The sequence below is a fragment of the Protomyctophum parallelum genome (assembly GCF_964188405.1).
Source record: "Protomyctophum parallelum genome assembly, chromosome: 13".
Classification (NCBI taxonomy): Eukaryota; Metazoa; Chordata; class Actinopteri; order Myctophiformes; family Myctophidae; genus Protomyctophum; species Protomyctophum parallelum.
In genome coordinates, this window is record NC_139708.1 from 6,822,433 (window position 1) to 6,842,478 (window position 20,046).

Sequence of the window (20,046 nt, forward strand, 5' to 3'; positions counted from 1 at the left end):
AACTCTACGCCTGTAGGTCATAGCAGTGGTGGCCATTTTGTGTTGGCACATATAGAAAACCCATCCACTTTTCCCATGGAGATTTCCGAAAATATTTATATAAATTATTTTAAGCCTAGAACCATGCCATCCGGCTCCTGGTCAATCAAGACCATAAAACATTTGATTCTGCGTTAAATAAGTATAATAATTGGAAACTGCAAAAGATTTATTTATTATATCACCAGCCTGGATGGGTTAATATAATTTATTTAAATACCTGTAAATATTTTCGGAATTCTCTATGGGAAACATGAATGGGTTTTCTGTATGTGGCACCACAAAATGGCTGGCACCGCTATGCCCTAGCCTAGGTCAGGAGGTCTATTTTACTGTAGGCCCTCATATGAGTCATATAATAATACTGAGGTAATTGTGAAGGTTATGTTAGTAACATTAACAAGGGTATAAGGCCTAGTTGGACATAATCCTATTCATCATCAGTAAACACAGTTAATTTGAACTTGAAGGTCAATGACTGCATGCAGTGTCCATTAAAATCAGGGCATGTATGCAGAGCAAACCTGGCTGCTCCCCAACATATTAGGCATGACTTAACAACTTAAACCCTATAGGCCTACTGTATATTGTCTCGGTCGGGTGGAAAACATATACTGTATGTCTGAAACGGTTACTTTTCAGGATTCAAATTCTAAAGTAACAGATTTGCACATGTACTGTAACGCCCAGGAATTATCCATGGCTGGGAGAGATATTACATATTAGGCTTAGTCATTAGGCACATCATATGCTCTGACTCTGAGCCACTATAGGCCTACACAGGTGAGCTACATTCTCCAATTAGTCTCATCATTGCCTCTGCCAAAAAAAAAGGAAAAAGATCGAACCCCACCCCTTCTTCCTCTGGGGTTTGCATTCATATGAGAGAAGTCTACAGGTTGCTGTGAGCTCAAGGACTACTGTTTAAAACAAACAAGCACGCCAAAAGTTGTGATGTTTTGCTGTCTCACTTTTCTGCCATCCCCTCTGCAGGTAGGCTATTTATCTATGCAGTTGTTCTGCATAGACTTCATGGTTCTGCTTCTGCAACGTTTTCATTACAAGGACCTGTAGGCCTACAATTTTACTCTTGAGTTACAGACCCGGTAAAGGGTCAATTTGGAAACCTCTTTAAAGAACCACGTTTTCCCCATTCATTTTAATATGTGCTGCTCATCACTACCAAATCGAATGCTTGCTATTCTAACTGTGTAGTTTAGATAAACAATCCTATTGGGGTGGCATAATGAAATGAATACATGAAATTGAATTATGGAAAAGTAGCCTTTTCTGTCTAAAGTTGTCCCACCTCCTCACCTGCCTGTATACATAGATTTGCATGGGCCTTTGCAACCAAGATGTGACTGAGGCGGGTAAGAGGGCAAAACTGCAAAACTCTATAATAGAACACGACATATGTGAACATGCCAAGAGTGAGCTCAACGTGACAAAGGTCCTGATGCTGGGTGAGTTTTAAATGTCTTCTTCAAATATTTCTGCTGCAAAACAATGAGTCATGTCAGCTAAGTGTCTGTCTCTAAGTGAAATGACTTGTTCTGTGTGGTTGGTTTGCACCAGGTGCTGCAGAGAGTGGGAAGAGCACCTTATTGAAACAGTTCAAGATCATCCACAGTCATGGCTTCTCCAAGCAGGAGCTTATTAGCTTTAAGGTAGGGTCCATAGACATTTTTAAATAATTACTGAAGACCTATTTCTTTTCTCATATTTCTTCTCTGGCTTTTGAGCATAACTAAATCTAGATTTCACTAGCCGCAATTTGCAACACTAGATTGTTTTGAGTGGTGCAACCACTCCCTTACGGAGCTATGTGTGTGGCTGGCTGGGTGCGTCTGAGCATAAAATTAGCATGGTTGTTTTTCACCCCCTGTGCTGTGCGCAACCTCACACACACACACGCGCGCACGCACGCACATATTAACTGTATATATGATGATTTTGGGTGTGCCAGTACATTACAGTGACAGTACAGTACAGTCGAGGGTACAGTAGAGGCACCCACACCATAACTGTCATTTTTAAACCGTTTCGGACGTGGGTCGGCTTGCCGGGAAACGGCATGCCCCCCTGGGAGCATTCTTGGGGGTCTGGATGTTCCGGGGACCCCCCCAGGGACACCCCGGGGTCCCCCCGAGACCCCCACATGGTAACTCTCATTTCTCTGCTGTTTCGGACTTGGGGCGGCTCACCGTAACTGGGCCGGCACCCTGGCTGTGGTCCTGTGGGTCTGGAACTTCCGGAGACTCCACGGGGACCCCCACACGGAGTTGCACCACTCACTTCACATGGGTGTGATTTCTAGTTTTATAATGGGATGAATCTAGAGTTGCAAATTTGCAATACCCTCCATTGACTCCCTACTCATCCAATGTTCATCTGCGATCTGCTTGTATTAAACAATGTTAAACTCACCAACATTGCAGCTCTAGGCCAAGCTTGAATGATCCTCTTTCAATCTGCCGAGCTTTTGTGTCATAAAAATCCACCGTAGAAATGTTATGAGCTACTTTCTGTCAAGAAATTCTGTGCAGGTGATTCTTTTTCTAAGTGTTGGAGTTTGGAAGCACTCGTTTTTATTAACGGGTCGCGCCGCTGCCTCCTGCATTATGTGCAAATGCGAAACATGTGTTACGCACGGCCGTTCAGTGACCTACGACGAGTGCTTCCAAACTCCAGCACTTAGAAAAAATATCACCTGACAGAAAGTAACTCATAACATGTCTACGGTGGATTTCGTTTAAAGGACCACTTCACCACTTTTTTTTTTTTTTTTTTTTAGATTTTTTTTTTGCGGCTTACGCCTTTTTATTGATTTTTGAAGGGACAGACAGTAGGCTGACAGGAAACGGGAGAGAGATGGGGGGATGACATGCAGTAAAGGCCGTGTCGGGCTCGGGAGTCGAACCCGCGGCACACTGCGACTGGATTACCAGTCAGGTGCCCAGACCGTTACGCCACGGCCTGGGCACTTCACCACTTTTCAACCTATCTTCATATAATAGGTCCTCACTAATAATCATGAAAAAATTGCACGATGTTTTTCTACTCAGTCTGTGTCTCATAGGAGGGCTGTGGGCAGTTTAGAAACGGTCTTCCAGTGACATCATCATTAGGCAGACTTTTTTTTTAAAACATGATTTCTTTACAAAAATATTTTGATTTTCATTATCGTGAGAACGATGGCTTCCATTTTCACATTGCAACTTTTCAGGACTAGAAAGCCTGCAGTTTTTCTTAGCTTGTATTCCCCATCGATGATGTCACTGGAAGACAGTTTCTGAACTGCCCACAGCCGTTTCATGATTATTAGTGAGGACCTATTATATGAAGATAGGTTGAAAAGTGGTCCTTTAAACGATGTTAAACTCACCAACATTGCAGCTCTAGGCCAAGCTTGAATTATCCTCTTTCAATCTGCTGAGCTTTTGTGTCATAGAAATCCACCGTAGACATGTTATGAGTTACTTTCTGTCAGGTGATAGTGGTCCTTTAAGTTGCAAATTGCGGCTAAAACTGGGCCAGCCAGTCCCGTGCGATAATCCAGCCCTGGGCACATAAGGCACCACTAGAGTTGACAGTGGTTGTTATCCTTCCACAGCCTGCGGTGCTCAACAACCTCCTGACCTCCATGAAGTTTGTGCTGCAGGGTATGGGAAAGCTCAGGATCAACCTCACCAACAAGAAAAACAAGGTGATGCCAGCACACACTTCAATAGACATTCAGAGTTCAGACGCAAGATGTTTGTTTGAGAAAACTCACCAAGTGCAACAGTCTTTGTACATGTATGCAGTACCTCATTGTCACTCTAGGTGTCTGTATCTATGCACTGCATACAGTGTGTGAGGAAATGAAGGCTCTGAGCCTCTGACCAACTGAAGATTGGTGTCGTAAAAAGGATGAAACAATTCCTACATTGGTAGCATTACGCCATTTTGCAATTAATTCACTAAATTCTCAAGCACTGGGATGCATTTTCTCATTGCAGTTCAAAGTGAACAAGAAAATCTGTCAATTATAAGCTATATATTCCTAATCTAAAAAGCTGATTTAACTGTTTAAAAAGTGTGTGAATCCGTTTTTTGCACGCATCTGCCTAGGTGACAGCAGACGGCAGACTGCTGGGCGAGCGCTGGCGCTTTGGCATGGGGGGTCAGATCAATACATGGAATGAATTCTGTACTGGCCATATATGGAGTGTGTCTTGAGTGTACAGGGTTTGATGTGGTCAGATCAACATTATGGAATGTCAGAACAGGAAGGACGGGTGGGGTAGGATCAACATATGGAATGTCAGAACCAGTCAGCTCCAAGGAGATCTAAGCGTTTGAGGTTTGACGTCATTGATTGATTATTATTTACACTCCCTCTAGTATTATGGCTGTGGGAGTTGCTCACCTTTTTGATATGGTGGCGTGACGTGTCACGAGGCATGACCATATATGGAGGCGTGATGTCACGAGGTGTGACCATATATGGAAACGTGGGTGAGATGTAGGTTTTCATAGTAAATGCAACCTATGGTCGCAATTAACAAAGCCAAAACACTCTACATTCTGTATCTACTCTAGGTCCATGCCCGTGCCATCCTCTCTTGTTTCCAGTGTCATGGGGAGGACCAGGAGTTGCTCCCTTTCGTAGCTCATGCTTTCTATGCTCTGTGGACGGACCAGGGCGTGAGGACCGCCGCAGCCAGAGGCGCCGAGTTTGAGCTCAACGACTCTGCTCTCTAGTGAGTGTATATACAGTACTGTACCAACTCCTTTATGGTGCATCCTTCAAGGTCCCCTGGGGGTGAGTGTATATACAGTACTGTACCAACTCCTCTATGGTGCATCCTTCAAGGTCCCCTGGGGGTGTATATACAGTACTGTACCAACTCCTCTATGGTGCATCCTTCAAGGTCCCCTGGGGGTGAGTGTATATACAGTACTGTACCAACTCCTTTAAGGTGCATCCTTCAAGGTCCCCTGGGGGTGAGTGTATATACAGTACTGTACCAACTCCTCTATGGTGCATCCTTCAAGGTCCCCTGGGGGTGTATATACAGTACTGTACCAACTCCTTCATGGTGCATCCTTCAAGGTCCCCTGGGGGTGTATATACAGTACTGTACCAACTCCTTTATGGTGCATCCTTCAAGGTCCCCTGGGGGTGAGTGTATATACAGTACTGTACCAACTCCTCTATGGTGCATCCTTCAAGGTCCCCTGGGGGTGAGTGTATATACAGTACTGTACCAACTCCTTTATGGTGCATCCTTCAGGGTCCCCTGGGGGTGAGTGTATATACAGTACTGTACCAACTCCTCTATGGTGCATCCTTCAAGGTCCCCTGGGGGTGTATATACAGTACTGTACCAACTCCTTCATGGTGCATCCTTCAAGGTCCCCTGGGGGTGAGTGTATATACAGTACTGTACCAACTCCTTTAAGGTGCATCCTTCAAGGTCCCCTGGGGGTGAGTGTATATACAGTACTGTACCAACTCCTTTAAGGTGCATCCTTCAAGGTCCCCTGGGGGTGAGTGTATATACAGTACTGTACCAACTCCTTTAAGGTGCATCCTTCAAGGTCCCCTGGGGGTGAGTGTATATACAGTACTGTACCAACTCCTTCATGGTGCATCCTTCAAGGTCCCCTGGGGGTGTATATACAGTACTGTACCAACTCCTTTAAGGTGCATCCTTCAAGGTCCCCTGGGGGTGAGTGTATATACAGTACTGTACCAACTCCTTTAAGGTGCATCCTTCAAGGTCCCCTGGGGGTGAGTGTATATACAGTACTGTACCAACTCCTTCATGGTGCATCCTTCAAGGTCCCCTGGGGGTGAGTGTATATACAGTACTGTACCAACTCCTTCATGGTGCATCCTTCAAGGTCCCCTGGGGGTGAGTGTATATACAGTACTGTACCAACTCCTTTATGGTGCATCCTTCAAGGTCCCCTGGGGGTGAGTGTATATACAGTACTGTACCAACTCCTTTATGGTGCATCCTTCAAGGTCCCCTGGGGGTGAGTGTATATACAGTACTGTACCAACTCCTTTATGGTGCATCCTTCAAGGTCCCCTGGGGGTGAGTGTATATACAGTACTGTACCAACTCCTCTATGGTGCATCCTTCAAGGTCCCCTGGGGGTGTATATACAGTACTGTACCAACTCCTCTATGGTGCATCCTTCAAGGTCCCCTGGGGGTGAGTGTATATACAGTACTGTACCAACTCCTTTATGGTGCATCCTTCAAGGTCCCCTGGGGGTGAGTGTATATACAGTACTGTACCAACTCCTTTAAGGTGCATCCTTCAAGGTCCCCTGGGGGTGAGTGTATATACAGTACTGTACCAACTCCTTTAAGGTGCATCCTTCAAGGTCCCCTGGGGGTGAGTGTATATACAGTACTGTACCAACTCCTTCATGGTGCATCCTTCAAGGTCCCCTGGGGGTGAGTGTATATACAGTACTGTACCAACTCCTTTATGGTGCATCCTTCAAGGTCCCCTGGGGGTGAGTGTATATACAGTACTGTACCAACTCCTTTATGGTGCATCCTTCAAGGTCCCCTGGGGGTGAGTGTATATACAGTACTGTACCAACTCCTTTAAGGTGCATCCTTCAAGGTCCCCTGGGGGTGAGTGTATATACAGTACTGTACCAACTCCTTTAAGGTGCATCCTTCAAGGTCCCCTGGGGGTGAGTGTATATACAGTACTGTACCAACTCCTTTAAGGTGCATCCTTCAAGGTCCCCTGGGGGTGAGTGTATATACAGTACTGTACCAACTCCTTTAAGGTGCATCCTTCAAGGTCCCCTGGGGGTGAGTGTATATACAGTACTGTACCAACTCCTTTAAGGTGCATCCTTCAAGGTCCCCTGGGGGTGTATATACAGTACTGTACCAACTCCTTTATGGTGCATCCTTCAAGGTCCCCTGGGGGTGAGTGTATATACAGTACTGTACCAACTCCTTTAAGGTGCATCCTTCAAGGTCCCCTGGGGGTGAGTGTATATACAGTACTGTACCAACTCCTTTAAGGTGCATCCTTCAAGGTCCCCTGGGGGTGAGTGTATATACAGTACTGTACCAACTCCTTCATGGTGCATCCTTCAAGGTCCCCTGGGGGTGAGTGTATATACAGTACTGTACCAACTCCTTTATGGTGCATCCTTCAAGGTCCCCTGGGGGTGAGTGTATATACAGTACTGTACCAACTCCTTTAAGGTGCATCCTTCAAGGTCCCCTGGGGGTGAGTGTATATACAGTACTGTACCAACTCCTTTAAGGTGCATCCTTCAAGGTCCCCTGGGGGTGAGTGTATATACAGTACTGTACCAACTCCTTTAAGGTGCATCCTTCAAGGTCCCCTGGGGGTGAGTGTATATACAGTACTGTACCAACTCCTTTAAGGTGCATCCTTCAAGGTCCCCTGGGGGTGCTGAACCACACCTTGTGGTGCATCCTTCAAGGTCCCCTGGGGGTGAGTGTATATACAGTACTGTACCATCTCCTTTATGGTGCATCCTTCAAGGTCCCCTGGGGGTGAGTGTATATACAGTACTGTACCATCTCCTTTATGGTGCATCCTTCAAGGTCCCCTGGGGGTGTATACTGTATACAGTACTGTACCATCTCCTTTATGGTGCATCCTTCAAGGTCCCCTGGGGGTTCTGAACCACACCTTGTGGTGCATCCTTCAAGGTCCCCTGGGGGTGCATCCTTCAAGGTCCCCTGGGGGTGCTGAACCACACCTTATGGTGCATCCTTCAAGGTCCCCTGGGGGTGCATCCTTCAAGGTCCCCTGGGGGTGCTGAACCACACCTTATGGTGCATCCTTCAAGGTCCCCTGGGGGTGCTGAACCACACCTTATGGTGCATCCTTCAAGGTCCCCTGGGGGTGCTGAACCACACCTTATGGTGCATCCTTCAAGGTCCCCTGGGGGTGCTGAACCACACCTTGAGAACCAGTGGTTTACATTCAAATACTCATCTTCACTATAGAATTCACAGACACGTCATCGCTTGTCATCACCACTGACTTTATTTTTTTTTTAAAGATTTTTTATTGATTTTTGAAGGGACAGACAGTAGGCTGACAGGAAACGGGAGAGAGATGGGGGGATGACATGCAGTAAAGGCCGTGTCGGGTCCGGGAGTCGAACCCGCGGCACACTGCGACTGGATTACCAGTCCGGTGCCCAGACCGTTACGCCACGGCCTGGGCACCACTGACTTTATTGACGTAAAATGATGTATATGACGTAACTAAGGCTAAATTGGCTAAACTAAGTCTTGACATTTACAAAATGTGGTGTGTGTGGCTGTGGAGGCATCATAATGGCACTGTTTGCACATTATTTTTTTGTTGTAAAGATGAGCACAAATGCAGTGATGGAAAGTAACTAAGTACTTGTGTGTTAGGCTGCACAACAGTGACACTTGCTTTTGAAAACCAACCAAATGCTATTTTCGTGCTCAGACACAGCCAGCCAGCCAGCCAGGCAGGCACACACACACAAAGCTACTTAAGTGGTTAGAAATATATGTCTCATTGGCCGCTGCAGTTTGTTGGAGCGATGTGTTTTGAAGGAGGGGCGGAAGAATGTACACTGGGAGAGGAAGTACGCCGGAAGTGTGGAAGGCATGCTAGGTCACGCTGCCACTCAAGTGATTACTGGCCAATCACATGCACATCTTTTCCGGGACTTACAGACCCGAACATGCGCTTCGCAAGGAATCTCGGGAAAGTTTTGCCCTCCCTTGAGCACATACGTTCCAGAGCCGGAGCCGTTTATATGTCTATGCCTGTGTCCGTGTCCAAGCACGAAAATATATAGCGTTTGTTCACCCCCAGGTGTCACTATTGCACAGCCTAACACACACACACACACACACACACACACACAGGCCAGGGAGGAGGGACAGTACAGTACAGTACAGTACAGTACAGTACAGTACCACTCACTTCAGACGGGTATAGGATCTTTTTGGATAGATTAAACTTCTCCACTTCTACTCTTTTTTTTTTCTACACTTTTCACATCAACACAATTGACAGCTTTAGTTACTTTGCAGATTTATATTTGATCTGAATACACAAAAAAAAAAAGCTATAGCTTGTATTTGACAGAAAAATGTGTACAAAGACATGTAATCATCCTCATGTGGGCTAAAGAGCTTTTTAAATTATTCACCTTTTACACGATCATGGCACACGCACTCTGTGTAAAGTGACACCAAATCCAGATTGATTAATTTCTGTAGCCTACATCTTATGGGTATTCAAGAAATGCCAGACTTGAATGGTGGCATCAGTGACTGGAGAGCAGTAAATGTCACAAACATTTTTCACCACTCTGGGACTCGGGACTGTATGCCGCTGTGAGGCAACGGGCTGAACACTGTCAAGTTAAGATGGGAACATGACGGCTTCATCGGAATTCAATAAGTGTGAGTGGTTGGGAACTGGAAGGTAATCACTTTACTAACTCTCTCTTCCTGTTCTCCACTCTCTCCGATAGACCTCATGCTTAAATCTCTCGTCCTCTGACCATTTTGCTGTCGTGACATACTTTTGGGGCTTTTTTTGTGGAATTTCAAGGACAGGCATCACCTTGGGCTACGACGAGCAGACTTTTATTATAATAATCTGTCTCCCAACTTTTCTAACATTTAAATGTCTTGCCATTCCAGAAAATGTTACATTAATAAGGCACACTGCATTATGGATGTATTATGTGACAGTCTACTAAATGTAGTTCCTGCCGCTCTTGGAGAAATGGAAATGTGATCCCCAGACATCAGTGAGTCACCCTGTTCTTGCTAGACACCGGTCCTGTAACTCTGTGGTGAATTGCAGGGATGTGGGTATTGTGTTAGCCTTCATGATTTTGACTTCATGAACATGCACAAACACCCACTGATTACACTGTGATGATAACACTGATTCTTAACAAGTGTATTATCACAAATGTATTATCACTTTGGCCGGGCCAATTGAATCAATCACTTTAAAGCTTTTTTTATAATCTGTTTTATTGTGTAGTCATAGACTTTGGCTTTGTAAGGCAGTAAAATGTACCTGTATGCTAGATCATATCACCCCCTGCCCCTCAAGTGCCTTTGAGACTGCCCAATGTCCCCAGTCCTATTAGTCCGTCATCTGAGCCTGCTGAATTACAATTGCAAGGCCGACACCCTGACTTGCTCTGGATTTCCTGTATGTATTGGATTTGGGGCAGAGAGTCTTTGAGGGAGGTGGACATGCACCCTGGGGTGTGACGTGATGAGAATGGACCTGACTGGAATGTTTCCTGTCGGGTGATGTCCTGGCTGGATGTGATGGAAGAATTACTTGCATGTTTTAAATACTCTGCGCTTGGGTGGTGCAGTGTTAAAGTCCCTGGTCACCATAGCAGTGCAAAAATTAAAACACGTTTCCTGAAAAACTGGAAAAACCAGTGCAAGTGAAATGCTTAGAATCATGTGTACTAGACTGAAGGAGTCAAAGAATGTATTAATTATGGCCTTGAAGGAGATGAAGGAACGCTATTGCTTCTTTGCTATCTTTTGTAAAGGATGGAATACCACTAACACTGTTTAGCAGCTGACCCATCATGTCAACAAACACTGGTGTCTTCATCTTTTTTTTGTTATCAAATGTTTTTTATTTTAAGACAGAAATCACAATAAGACACGTTAACATCATGAATGACTTAAAGAAAACAAAATGCATATAAAACACATAACAGCAAAAGCAAATAACACAGAAACAAAAAACAAACAATCCCACCCACCCCTCCCCCCCGAGACCAAAGATGCCACAAAATGTCATTACTCCTACTACTGTGCAATGGAAACAAAAAATAAATAAATAATGATTAAACCATGCCCTTAACCAAATCTGCAATACCAGACCAAATCTCAATGTTTTCCTCTTTTTCACCATGCAATCTTGCTGTAGACATTTCTAGATAAATGATATCTAGAAAGGTCAAAGCCCATTGGCGAAATGACAATGTATGAGGCGGTTTCCAGTGCGAAGCAACCATCACTGGTGTCTTCATCTTGATGTTTTAATGTTCCCTACTAATGTCTCCTTCTTTTCTAGCTTCTTCGAGAACATCAGTCGGATCATTTCCCCAAACTTCATTCCTTCAGAGATGGATGTATTGAGAGCGAGAGTGAGGACCTGTGGAATCATCGAGACCCAGTTTGAAGTTAACGAAACTATCTTTCGGTAAGAACTTGTAAGGAGCCTCTCTCTCTCTCTCTCTCTCTCTCTCTCTCGATTTGTGGCTTATGCCATGACAACACATTGAGGTTAGACAACACACTCCATATTTGGAGCATAGATGCATTGGGAGCTCCTTATATGCTTATTTATGGCTGTGTCTGAGTGACGTTAGTGGTCTGCATGCCCGCCCGACCTCCCATTGGCCATATTTTACTATAGGATAATGCCGTTGCCTGTTACTCTGATATGCTAACACTGAGTCTAGATCTTGTGTCAAAATGAATGATATCCTTCTACAGAACAGCTCCACTGTACCGTTTGTACTGTAACAGAACAGCTCCACTGTACCGTTTGTACTGTAGCTTCTTCAAACGGTTCATACTTGGATTAGATCAGATTCTAAAAATGTCAGTCGTTCTTCGATTTAAAAAAAAATAGCAGACCTACAAGCTCGTATCGCGCCACTCGGTGGCGCGATATGAGCTTGTAGATCTGCTATTTTTCAATAGCTAAAGCATAACATGATGCCGACACCAAAATGGGTGCCCGGTCAGAATGGGTTAATGGCTGTCAATTATTACAATTTGGGGGTTTATTCTAGGCAGAAATGTTCAAAACATATTAAACATTTAGGCTGATTTCAGCACAAAATTTGGCCGGGATGTTATGATGAACTCACTTACTGTTGCTTCACCCCAGCCCAAATTAGACTTAAATATATTTTTTATAATTTTGCACTTTGCATGGCATGAGTCGCCCCGGTCCCCAGAACCAGGTAACGTTTTCTCCAGGCTACTTCAAACACCACAGCTCTGGGTTACTGTCCTCCGGCTTTTGAAAGATGACTTTTTACTCACTATAGACATGATTATAGCAATCATGCACCTGGTTGACTGTGTCTGCTCTATTGCCCGTGTCACCTAGACCAATCTTTGACATTGTAAGTAAATGGTCTGTTGGATACTTCTTCAGTTTAGAAATTTGTCACGGTACTGAAAAAACAACTCCTTGGGCTACTGGCAGCGACAGTGTGCACAAGACATTTGGCACTGATCGGTCCAACGGTTTGTGAGATTATCGTCACTCACTCACTCAGTCACTCACTGTGTATACTCGGCCCCTAGGAGTTGGGCAGTTATAACACTTAGGTCAGGAGTGTTCAGACCATAGACTGTAAAAAATATGGACAAAGCGTTCCCCGGGTCTAACATGAACGTAAAATGAAGCCTGTAATGATATGCTAATTCCTGATGTAAGTCGCCATCTTTTGGTACCAGCTGGCCATTGGCTGGCTCCGTTTTGTACCAGCTGGTCATTGGCTGCCCAGACAACGAGGCGGGACTTCCCCCCTTCTTCTCCGTTGGTTTTTATTTTGACTCGAGTGGGAGGAGAAGACTCTTGAGTGGGAGGGGAATCCCGATCATAGACTGTAACGGTAGCCACGCCCCTCAGAACATACGCGACTTTATGGTCATTTGTTTAATTAATGGGGCCATAATTTTCCAAAAATAATATTATGACATTAGAAATGAGACTTTAAACTAGTGACTGGAAGAAGAAAGTATTCATGACCATGTTTATTAAGGTAATACAGTCTAGGTGAAGTTGGGCCAAAATACATGGGCCTCTATGGAGCTATGGGGCTTTTTGGGTCCAGTCCAGCGCCACAACAGGCCATTATATGAACTACCGATTTCAAATGAGGCTTCACGAAATATCTGGCTGACTGCCCCCCTGGTTCAGACCAAGGACCCCCTAGCTGAGGGGGAGATGAAGCGGGTACCTCCACTACATTGTATGAAATTGTGTTGCAGATTAAACATTTTCATAGATTTCATAGATGGCTTCATAGACTTGTTTGACAGAACTGTCATCAGTGTTGGAGTCATGTTAATGTTTATTTATTTTATTTGTATTTATTTTTTTGACATATTGTATCTGTAGCATGTTGTGTATGATGTGTTTTGGGGTGTGACGCACCCCAGGAAGAATCGCCATGCTTAGACGAGTGCTAATGGGGATCCATAAAGTAACTTGGTAAACTTGACCTTTCACTCTGTACTTAATCTGCTCTTTTTTTTACCTCTACAACAAACCTCTTTGTCAAAAATAGCCAATCTACAAGCTCTCAGCTCAATGCCTTGCGCCACAAGGTGTTGTGAACATACACAGTGTTTTCACAGCCAAAATATGTAAATGCGCATGATGCTGTACAAGTGTACAATGTACTTCTAATTCATGGAAGTAGTCTGTTCTGTAATTGGCGACACCTGGTGACAAATGTGTAACTTAACTACTATGAATGAGAACATAGAAGCTGTTGAAAATGTCCAGTTTACAAACTCGCAACGTGTTTCATCCTATGAAACACGTTGCGAGTTTGTAGACTGGACAATAATGACATTCCCAAAATGGGGATGCCAGGTTGAAAGTTGGTCTGTGATATTGGTAAATCAAATCTTCTGACAAAAAATGACTACATTGGATCTATTGTAAGACAGGTGAGGTTCTTTATTACAGTTCCTGAAAGGTAAATAGACACCAAACTATGCTTCCAGTTCCAGACTATGCTTCATACACATCAACACTGGCCCATTGACCTTATTGTCTTGCTGTGTTGACAGCTTGTATGACGTGGGAGCCCAGCAGAGCCTGAAGAGGAAGAAGTGGCTGGGCTGCTTCGACTGCGTCCAGGCCGTGTTGTTTGTGGTGGATCTGAGTGGCTATGATGTGAACATGATGGATGACCCCTCACCTGGGACACACAGAGTAATGCAGTGTTCGTTCTCTCTCTCACACTCTAAATGTTGACCTAATGACTTAATTAATGGGTTGACGATTCTACAAATGTTTTCTGATATAGAAACTCGGGTTGCTCTATCGGTGACCTGTGTGAGACAGAAGATTTGAGATGAAAGTTAAAAAAAATATATATATTAGAGCTGGGACTCGATTAAAAAAATTAATCTAATTAATCAGAGGCTTTGCAATTAATTAATCTAGATTAATCGCATTTTAATCGCATATCATTATTTGACCCGAGAACAGTGAGAAAGCAATTTTTTCAAATGGATTTTGGTATACTAGTGAATCAATGAATAGTGAATACATAAGTTTAAGCAATAAAACATTGTTTTTGTAGTAATAGGGGTAATAATTCTTTATTGAATAATTACACACAACTGTGCTGTAATCCACGCTACCATCGGATAAACTGTCCAGTGACAACGTTCCGCGGTGAAAAAAATAGTGCGATTAAAATGCGTTAATTTTTTTAATGCATTAATTTTTCTGTAGTTAATTAATCGTAATTAATCGCAATTAGTCCCAGCCCTGATATATATATTCAAAGATTTTCACAAATGTTCATGATTTTTCTAAAATGGCAGATCTACAAGATCATATCGCTGCACAATGACTTGTATATCTACTATTTTTGAATAGAAAAGTATAAAATATGGTAAAAATGATTGTGACAATATTAACTACTAAAATGACATTCTTTCCCGGTTTTAATTATTAAGAAGTGATTATTTACTAATCTTAATATGCAGATAGATGGCTAATTGAATTGAGGACTGTCTGTTATTATGTCCTCTTCTGTCTTTTTCAACATATATTTGCTGCTTCAGAGCCGGCTGCAGGCAAGCCTTGATCTGTTTACATCCGTCTACACAAACACCGTTTTTAAGGACACTCCGTGGGTAAGTTTTAAAAGGCCTTGATTCATTACACATTAAGCACTTAAACGCTATATGGGGCCCTCCTTTTTACCCTCTACACCAAATCTCTTTCCCAAAAGTAATCAATCTACAAGCTCGCATTGCAGAAGTAATGACATTTTCACTGAATGTTAGCCTGTTATACCATGCCCAGAATGGGGACACTAAAGCTTTGTTTATTGTTTACCAGTATGTTGGGACACGGACTCGGTGTGTATTGGGATGTCTGTATATATATTATACACCCAGTTAACTCTGTGGGTGTGAGAGGAATACTGAGTGGTTGGTATTATAATCACCTTGCCAAGCAGACGGGTCACTCACAGCCTGGCAGTGATTGCCTCTGACACGGATAATTAGTGCAACTGCCTGGACGTGGCGGTCTCAAGGCAGGTGATTTGTGTTTGTCATGTCAGCTGGAAGGGCTGTTTTTAAAACCCTGCAGTGTAATGAGTTTGTTTGATTTGGTGATATTTAAAGAGCCATGTACAGTACAGTGTGTCACTGGATGTTGGTCACAGTGATATTTTTAAGCAGCTGGGTGCAGGTTTGTTTCTATTTTTGCTCTTGCGTGATTTCCCCCCTAGGCAGTACAATTCCACCCATTTCCTATACACTGCACTCTCTCAGTCACTCTCTCATAATGTCAAGGGGGTGGTTTGGGTTCTAAACCATGTAGGCTAGTCATCACAGTACAGTGTCCCCTAGGGTAGATACCCTCACAAAAACATGCCGTAATCCTGGTCTCTAAAACTACCTCCCCCTGGCCAGCCGGGGCGCCTGATGGAGGGGAAAGGAACTGGTCGGAATAACGTGTCCCTTCCACGCGCTACATCCGGCCGGGGAAATTCCCCTCTGTCAGGTGAAAAGAAGCAGCTTGGACTCCTCATGCATAGAAGGAGGCATGAGGTCAGTCCGCTGCCCCCCCAGGTTGGCAGAGGAAGTGTAGCGCCCAGGATTACATTAGATAATTGGCACTGGGTGAAAAGAAAACTGGGTTACAAAATCGTGGGATAAAAATTTTTTAGAAAAAAAAAAATCTACAATGCCTTGAATAAGAAGACATTCTCCAGTGTTCTGGCAGTTCTGCCCTGGTATTCAGTGTATTCACTAATTTAATCAAACCAATCAGATACTGTATGTGTATGTCCCTAAAACAAATGTTGTGACCTACCCGACACCAGGGTCTACATTTCTCAATGGAAGAATGGGGAAACTACCTCCAACCATTGCAGATGTACTACTGTTGGCTTTCCTTCACAAGACAATGAAAACCAGAGACAACAAATACTCTGAACTTCTTAAATGCAAGTCCATGCTAGCCAAGCGCTTCGACAGTGATCTCCAAACTAAACTGTACATCCTAAAAACACAATGTAACAAGCTAAGAAACGGTGTTATTGCCATGACCAAATCAGCAAAAAGTTACTTTATCAATGATAAAGCAGAGGAAATTAAAAACAATCCTCGGGAGCTTTGGAAGCTACTAAACAACCAACTAGGCTGTGGTCAGAAACTAAAAACCAGGTTTTACTAACATAAACATCAAATTGAATAACACCCTCATCACTGACAAGCTCGACGTAGCAAACCACTTGAACATCTTCTTTACAAACATTGCAACAATGCTGGTTAACAAACTGCCCTCCCACTCTGGGCGTTTTGGTGTAGAGCACATCAAAGCCTTCTACAAAAACCTAGGTGTTTGTAAAGATGATTTTAAAATGGCAATGGTAACAACTGAGGAGGTACTTAAAAAACTGAGTGCCCTCCAACCCCACAAGGCCACTGGCCATGACAATATTCCCTCCAAATTTCTCAGAGACTCAGCCATTTCCATTGCTCCCGTCATCACCCACATAGTAAACCTCTCCATCAAACAGGGACGGGTCCCCCAAGATTTTAAACTGGCCAAAGTAACCCCCCTGTACAAAAAAGGGAGTAAATTAGAACCCGGCAACTACCGCCCTATTTCTATTCTAAGCTCGAAAGTGATGGAAAAAATAGTCTATGAACGGGTTGAAAAGTATCTTGCCACTAATAAATTACTGTACGAGTTCCAATCTGGGTTCAGAACATCCCACTCCACTGACACATGCCTCCTCTATCCACATCAAACACGGGGTGGGCGCTGGAAAATACTGCGGCATGGTCATGCTGGACCTCCAAAAGGCTTTTGACACCGTGAACCACTCCATACTGGTTAACAAGCTTAAAGCTATTGGTTTTGATAGCACATCAGTGAGCTGGATGCAATCCTACCTGGAGGGGAGAACAGATGGTGGAGGTGAACGGAACACTGTCCCCTCCCCTCCCAGTGAGCTGTGGCGTCCCACAAGGAAGCATACTAGGGCCTTTACTGTTCCTAATATATGTTAACGACATGACTTCAGCTTGTGACTGCAACTTGTTCCTGTTCGCAGATGACTCAGCTCTGCTGGTCTCGGACAGGAACAAACTGCAGGTTGAAAAGACCCTCAGCTCTGAACTCGGTAGAATCTGCACCTGGCTCGCTGATAACAAACTATCCTTACACCTGGGAAAAACTGAATCCATCCTCTTCGGATCAAATAGTAATCTCAGCAAGGCAGATGGCTTCTTGGTTAGAGTGGGTGACAATATTATCACACGAAAAGATCAAATTACCTACCTAGGTTCCATCCTGGAGGCCAATCTTTCCGGTGATAAAATGGCCACCAACGTAATCAAAAAAGTCAATCAAAGAACAAGATTCCTTTACAGGATCTCCTCACTGGTCAGCAAAAACACCTTGAAGACCTTAACAGGAGCCCTCGTACAAGGTTTCTTTGACTATGCATCCACCTCTTGGTACCACAGCACCTCAAAGGCCCTTAAAACAAGGCTCCAGACCTCCCAAAACAAACTGGTCAGGCTCCTACTTGGCCTCACCCCCCGAACCCACCTCACCCCTGCCCACTTTGACAGGCTGGGATGGCTTAGGGTCGTCGACAGAGTACAGCATCTTGCAATGGGTCTGGTCCACAAGATTCGATACACCACCAAGATACCCATGTACCTGTCTAAATACTTCCTTAATGTAAACGAAGTCCACACCCACAACACCAGAGGGAGTGCAACAAACCATGTACAACCCAGATTCGGCACAAACAAGGGACTAAATTATTTTCGCTCCTATGCCACCAAAATGTGGAACGCCCTACCAACAGTCATTAAGACATGTGAATCCCTTGACTCCTTCAAAACCGCTCTCAAAGGGCACCTACGGATGGCTGCAATTCGAAACTGGCCTCTGTAAAATCTGAATCCTTAATCGGGTCATCCACTCACAGTTAACAGTCATTGTATTGAGTTTGTGCTTAAAATGTACTGTAAATTCTACAAACTGTTAATAAATATTTCAATCAATCAAAACAACAGGGTATTCTTGGAGTATAGTATACTGTAACTAATAAAGTTGTTTTTTATTATTTTTGTCCTGTAACGTGACTTTGAGTACCTGAAAGGTCTATATAAATTGTATGTATTATGTGCAAGGGATCACATCTGCTGTGGCTGAACTGTCTGATGTTTGAGTAGCAGGTCTCTGGTGCAGTTTCGGCAAGAGTTGTACTGTAGAATTTCACTCGACCATGGTTGACTGACTGTAGCGATGGTGCACACTTATTGCAGAGTGTCTTTCTTTGAATGGACTTTGGAAGCATCTGCCAGGGGCTAGCCTTTGATGGGCATGCAATGAAGGTCATTAGTGATGTTCAATCTGTCTCTTGGCTCTGGATGAATGGAGTGTTGCCTTTGATGGGCATGCAATGAAGGTCATTAGTGATGTTCAATCTGTCTCTTGGCTCTGGATGAATGTGTTCCTGGTGTGGACAGGCCATGGTTGGTGACTCTCAGCCGAGACAGTGACTTGCTGTAGCTTGCTGTTTTGGACTGGATGACGCCAGATGGTGGAGAAGGGTGTTGGGCAGTTCTTGAGTACAGATGAATTGAACCACAATCGTTGGAGTAACTTCCAGCTTATCATATCATCGTTGCCAGTTTGATTTCCCTCATTTTGCATCAGTCTCAAAACTTTGGATGTCATTGATAATGAAGGATTGATAAGTGCAATCATTACTATATATTAGTATCATCCTTGTTGTTTACTAACTTAAGAAAATGTTAGTGTAATGTCACATGAATCTTGAAGCGGTTTATACCAAAGGAGAAAATAGTATTGTGTCTAGTGCACATCCAATTATTTCAGCATGTCCAGTATGTTTGCATCCTGTTGAAAATGTACCACTTCAGTGCCATTATAACCACTTATCTAAATTGATTGTAAATTATTTCTCTTCTATAGATTCTGTTCATGAACAAAACTGATCTATTCCGGGAGAAGATCCTCTACTCAGGAAGACACTTAAGATTGTACCTCCCATCTTATAAAGGTACAGTATGCCTCCATAACTGCTTTTGTGTATTGAATTTCTTGGTGGAAACAAATGTTCTACCTTCTCTGGTCATCCTGATTTCTTGTGAGAAACTGAGCAATTCAGAACAACTACTTGACACACACACACACACACACACAGAAACCACAGATTTTCTTTTTTTGCTTTTTCTGCCTTTATTGATAGGATGAAAGTAGACTGACAGGAAATGGGGGGAAAGATACGCGGCAAAGGCCATCGGGAGTCGAACACGCGGCACGCCGTCAGGCTGGCTCAGGTTGAGCTAACCGTCCGGGCTGGGAACCACTGATCTAAATGATTTAATACTGCCATGTCTCCCTGTAGGAGCTGATGGTGACGTGGATGCTGCAGCACACCACATCGCTACCATGTTTCTGGAGTGTAACAACAAGCCCAACAAGCCCATCTACCACCACTTTACCATCGCCACAGACACCACCAACATACGGGTGGTGTTCGAGGTGCTGATGGAGCAAATCAAGGAAAAGGAAAACGGCGACCGCATCGCTACTGTGACACTACTCTGAAGATGCCATGCAGATTGTGTTTTTTTTACTGAACTGTAAAGAGTTGATTTATACTCGTTTGCGTGTTGGTGTC

General features: G+C 43.9%; 1 protein-coding gene across 1 annotated transcript; it reads left to right on the forward strand.

Moving 5' to 3' along the window:
• Window positions 1-993: 993 nt before the first annotated feature.
• On the forward strand, window positions 994-19,973 carry LOC310869662 (guanine nucleotide-binding protein G(o) subunit alpha-like; the record flags this gene model as incomplete). The annotated part of the gene is made up of 10 exons (XM_083780493.1): window positions 994-1,032; window positions 1,373-1,505; window positions 1,618-1,709; window positions 3,656-3,748; window positions 4,627-4,787; window positions 11,163-11,291; window positions 13,913-14,057; window positions 14,921-14,992; window positions 19,335-19,422; window positions 19,771-19,973. 10 exons carry the CDS (start codon window positions 994-996, stop codon window positions 19,971-19,973), a joined length of 1,155 nt encoding a protein of 384 aa, XP_083636619.1.
• Between the last annotated feature and the right edge of the window lie 73 nt (window positions 19,974-20,046).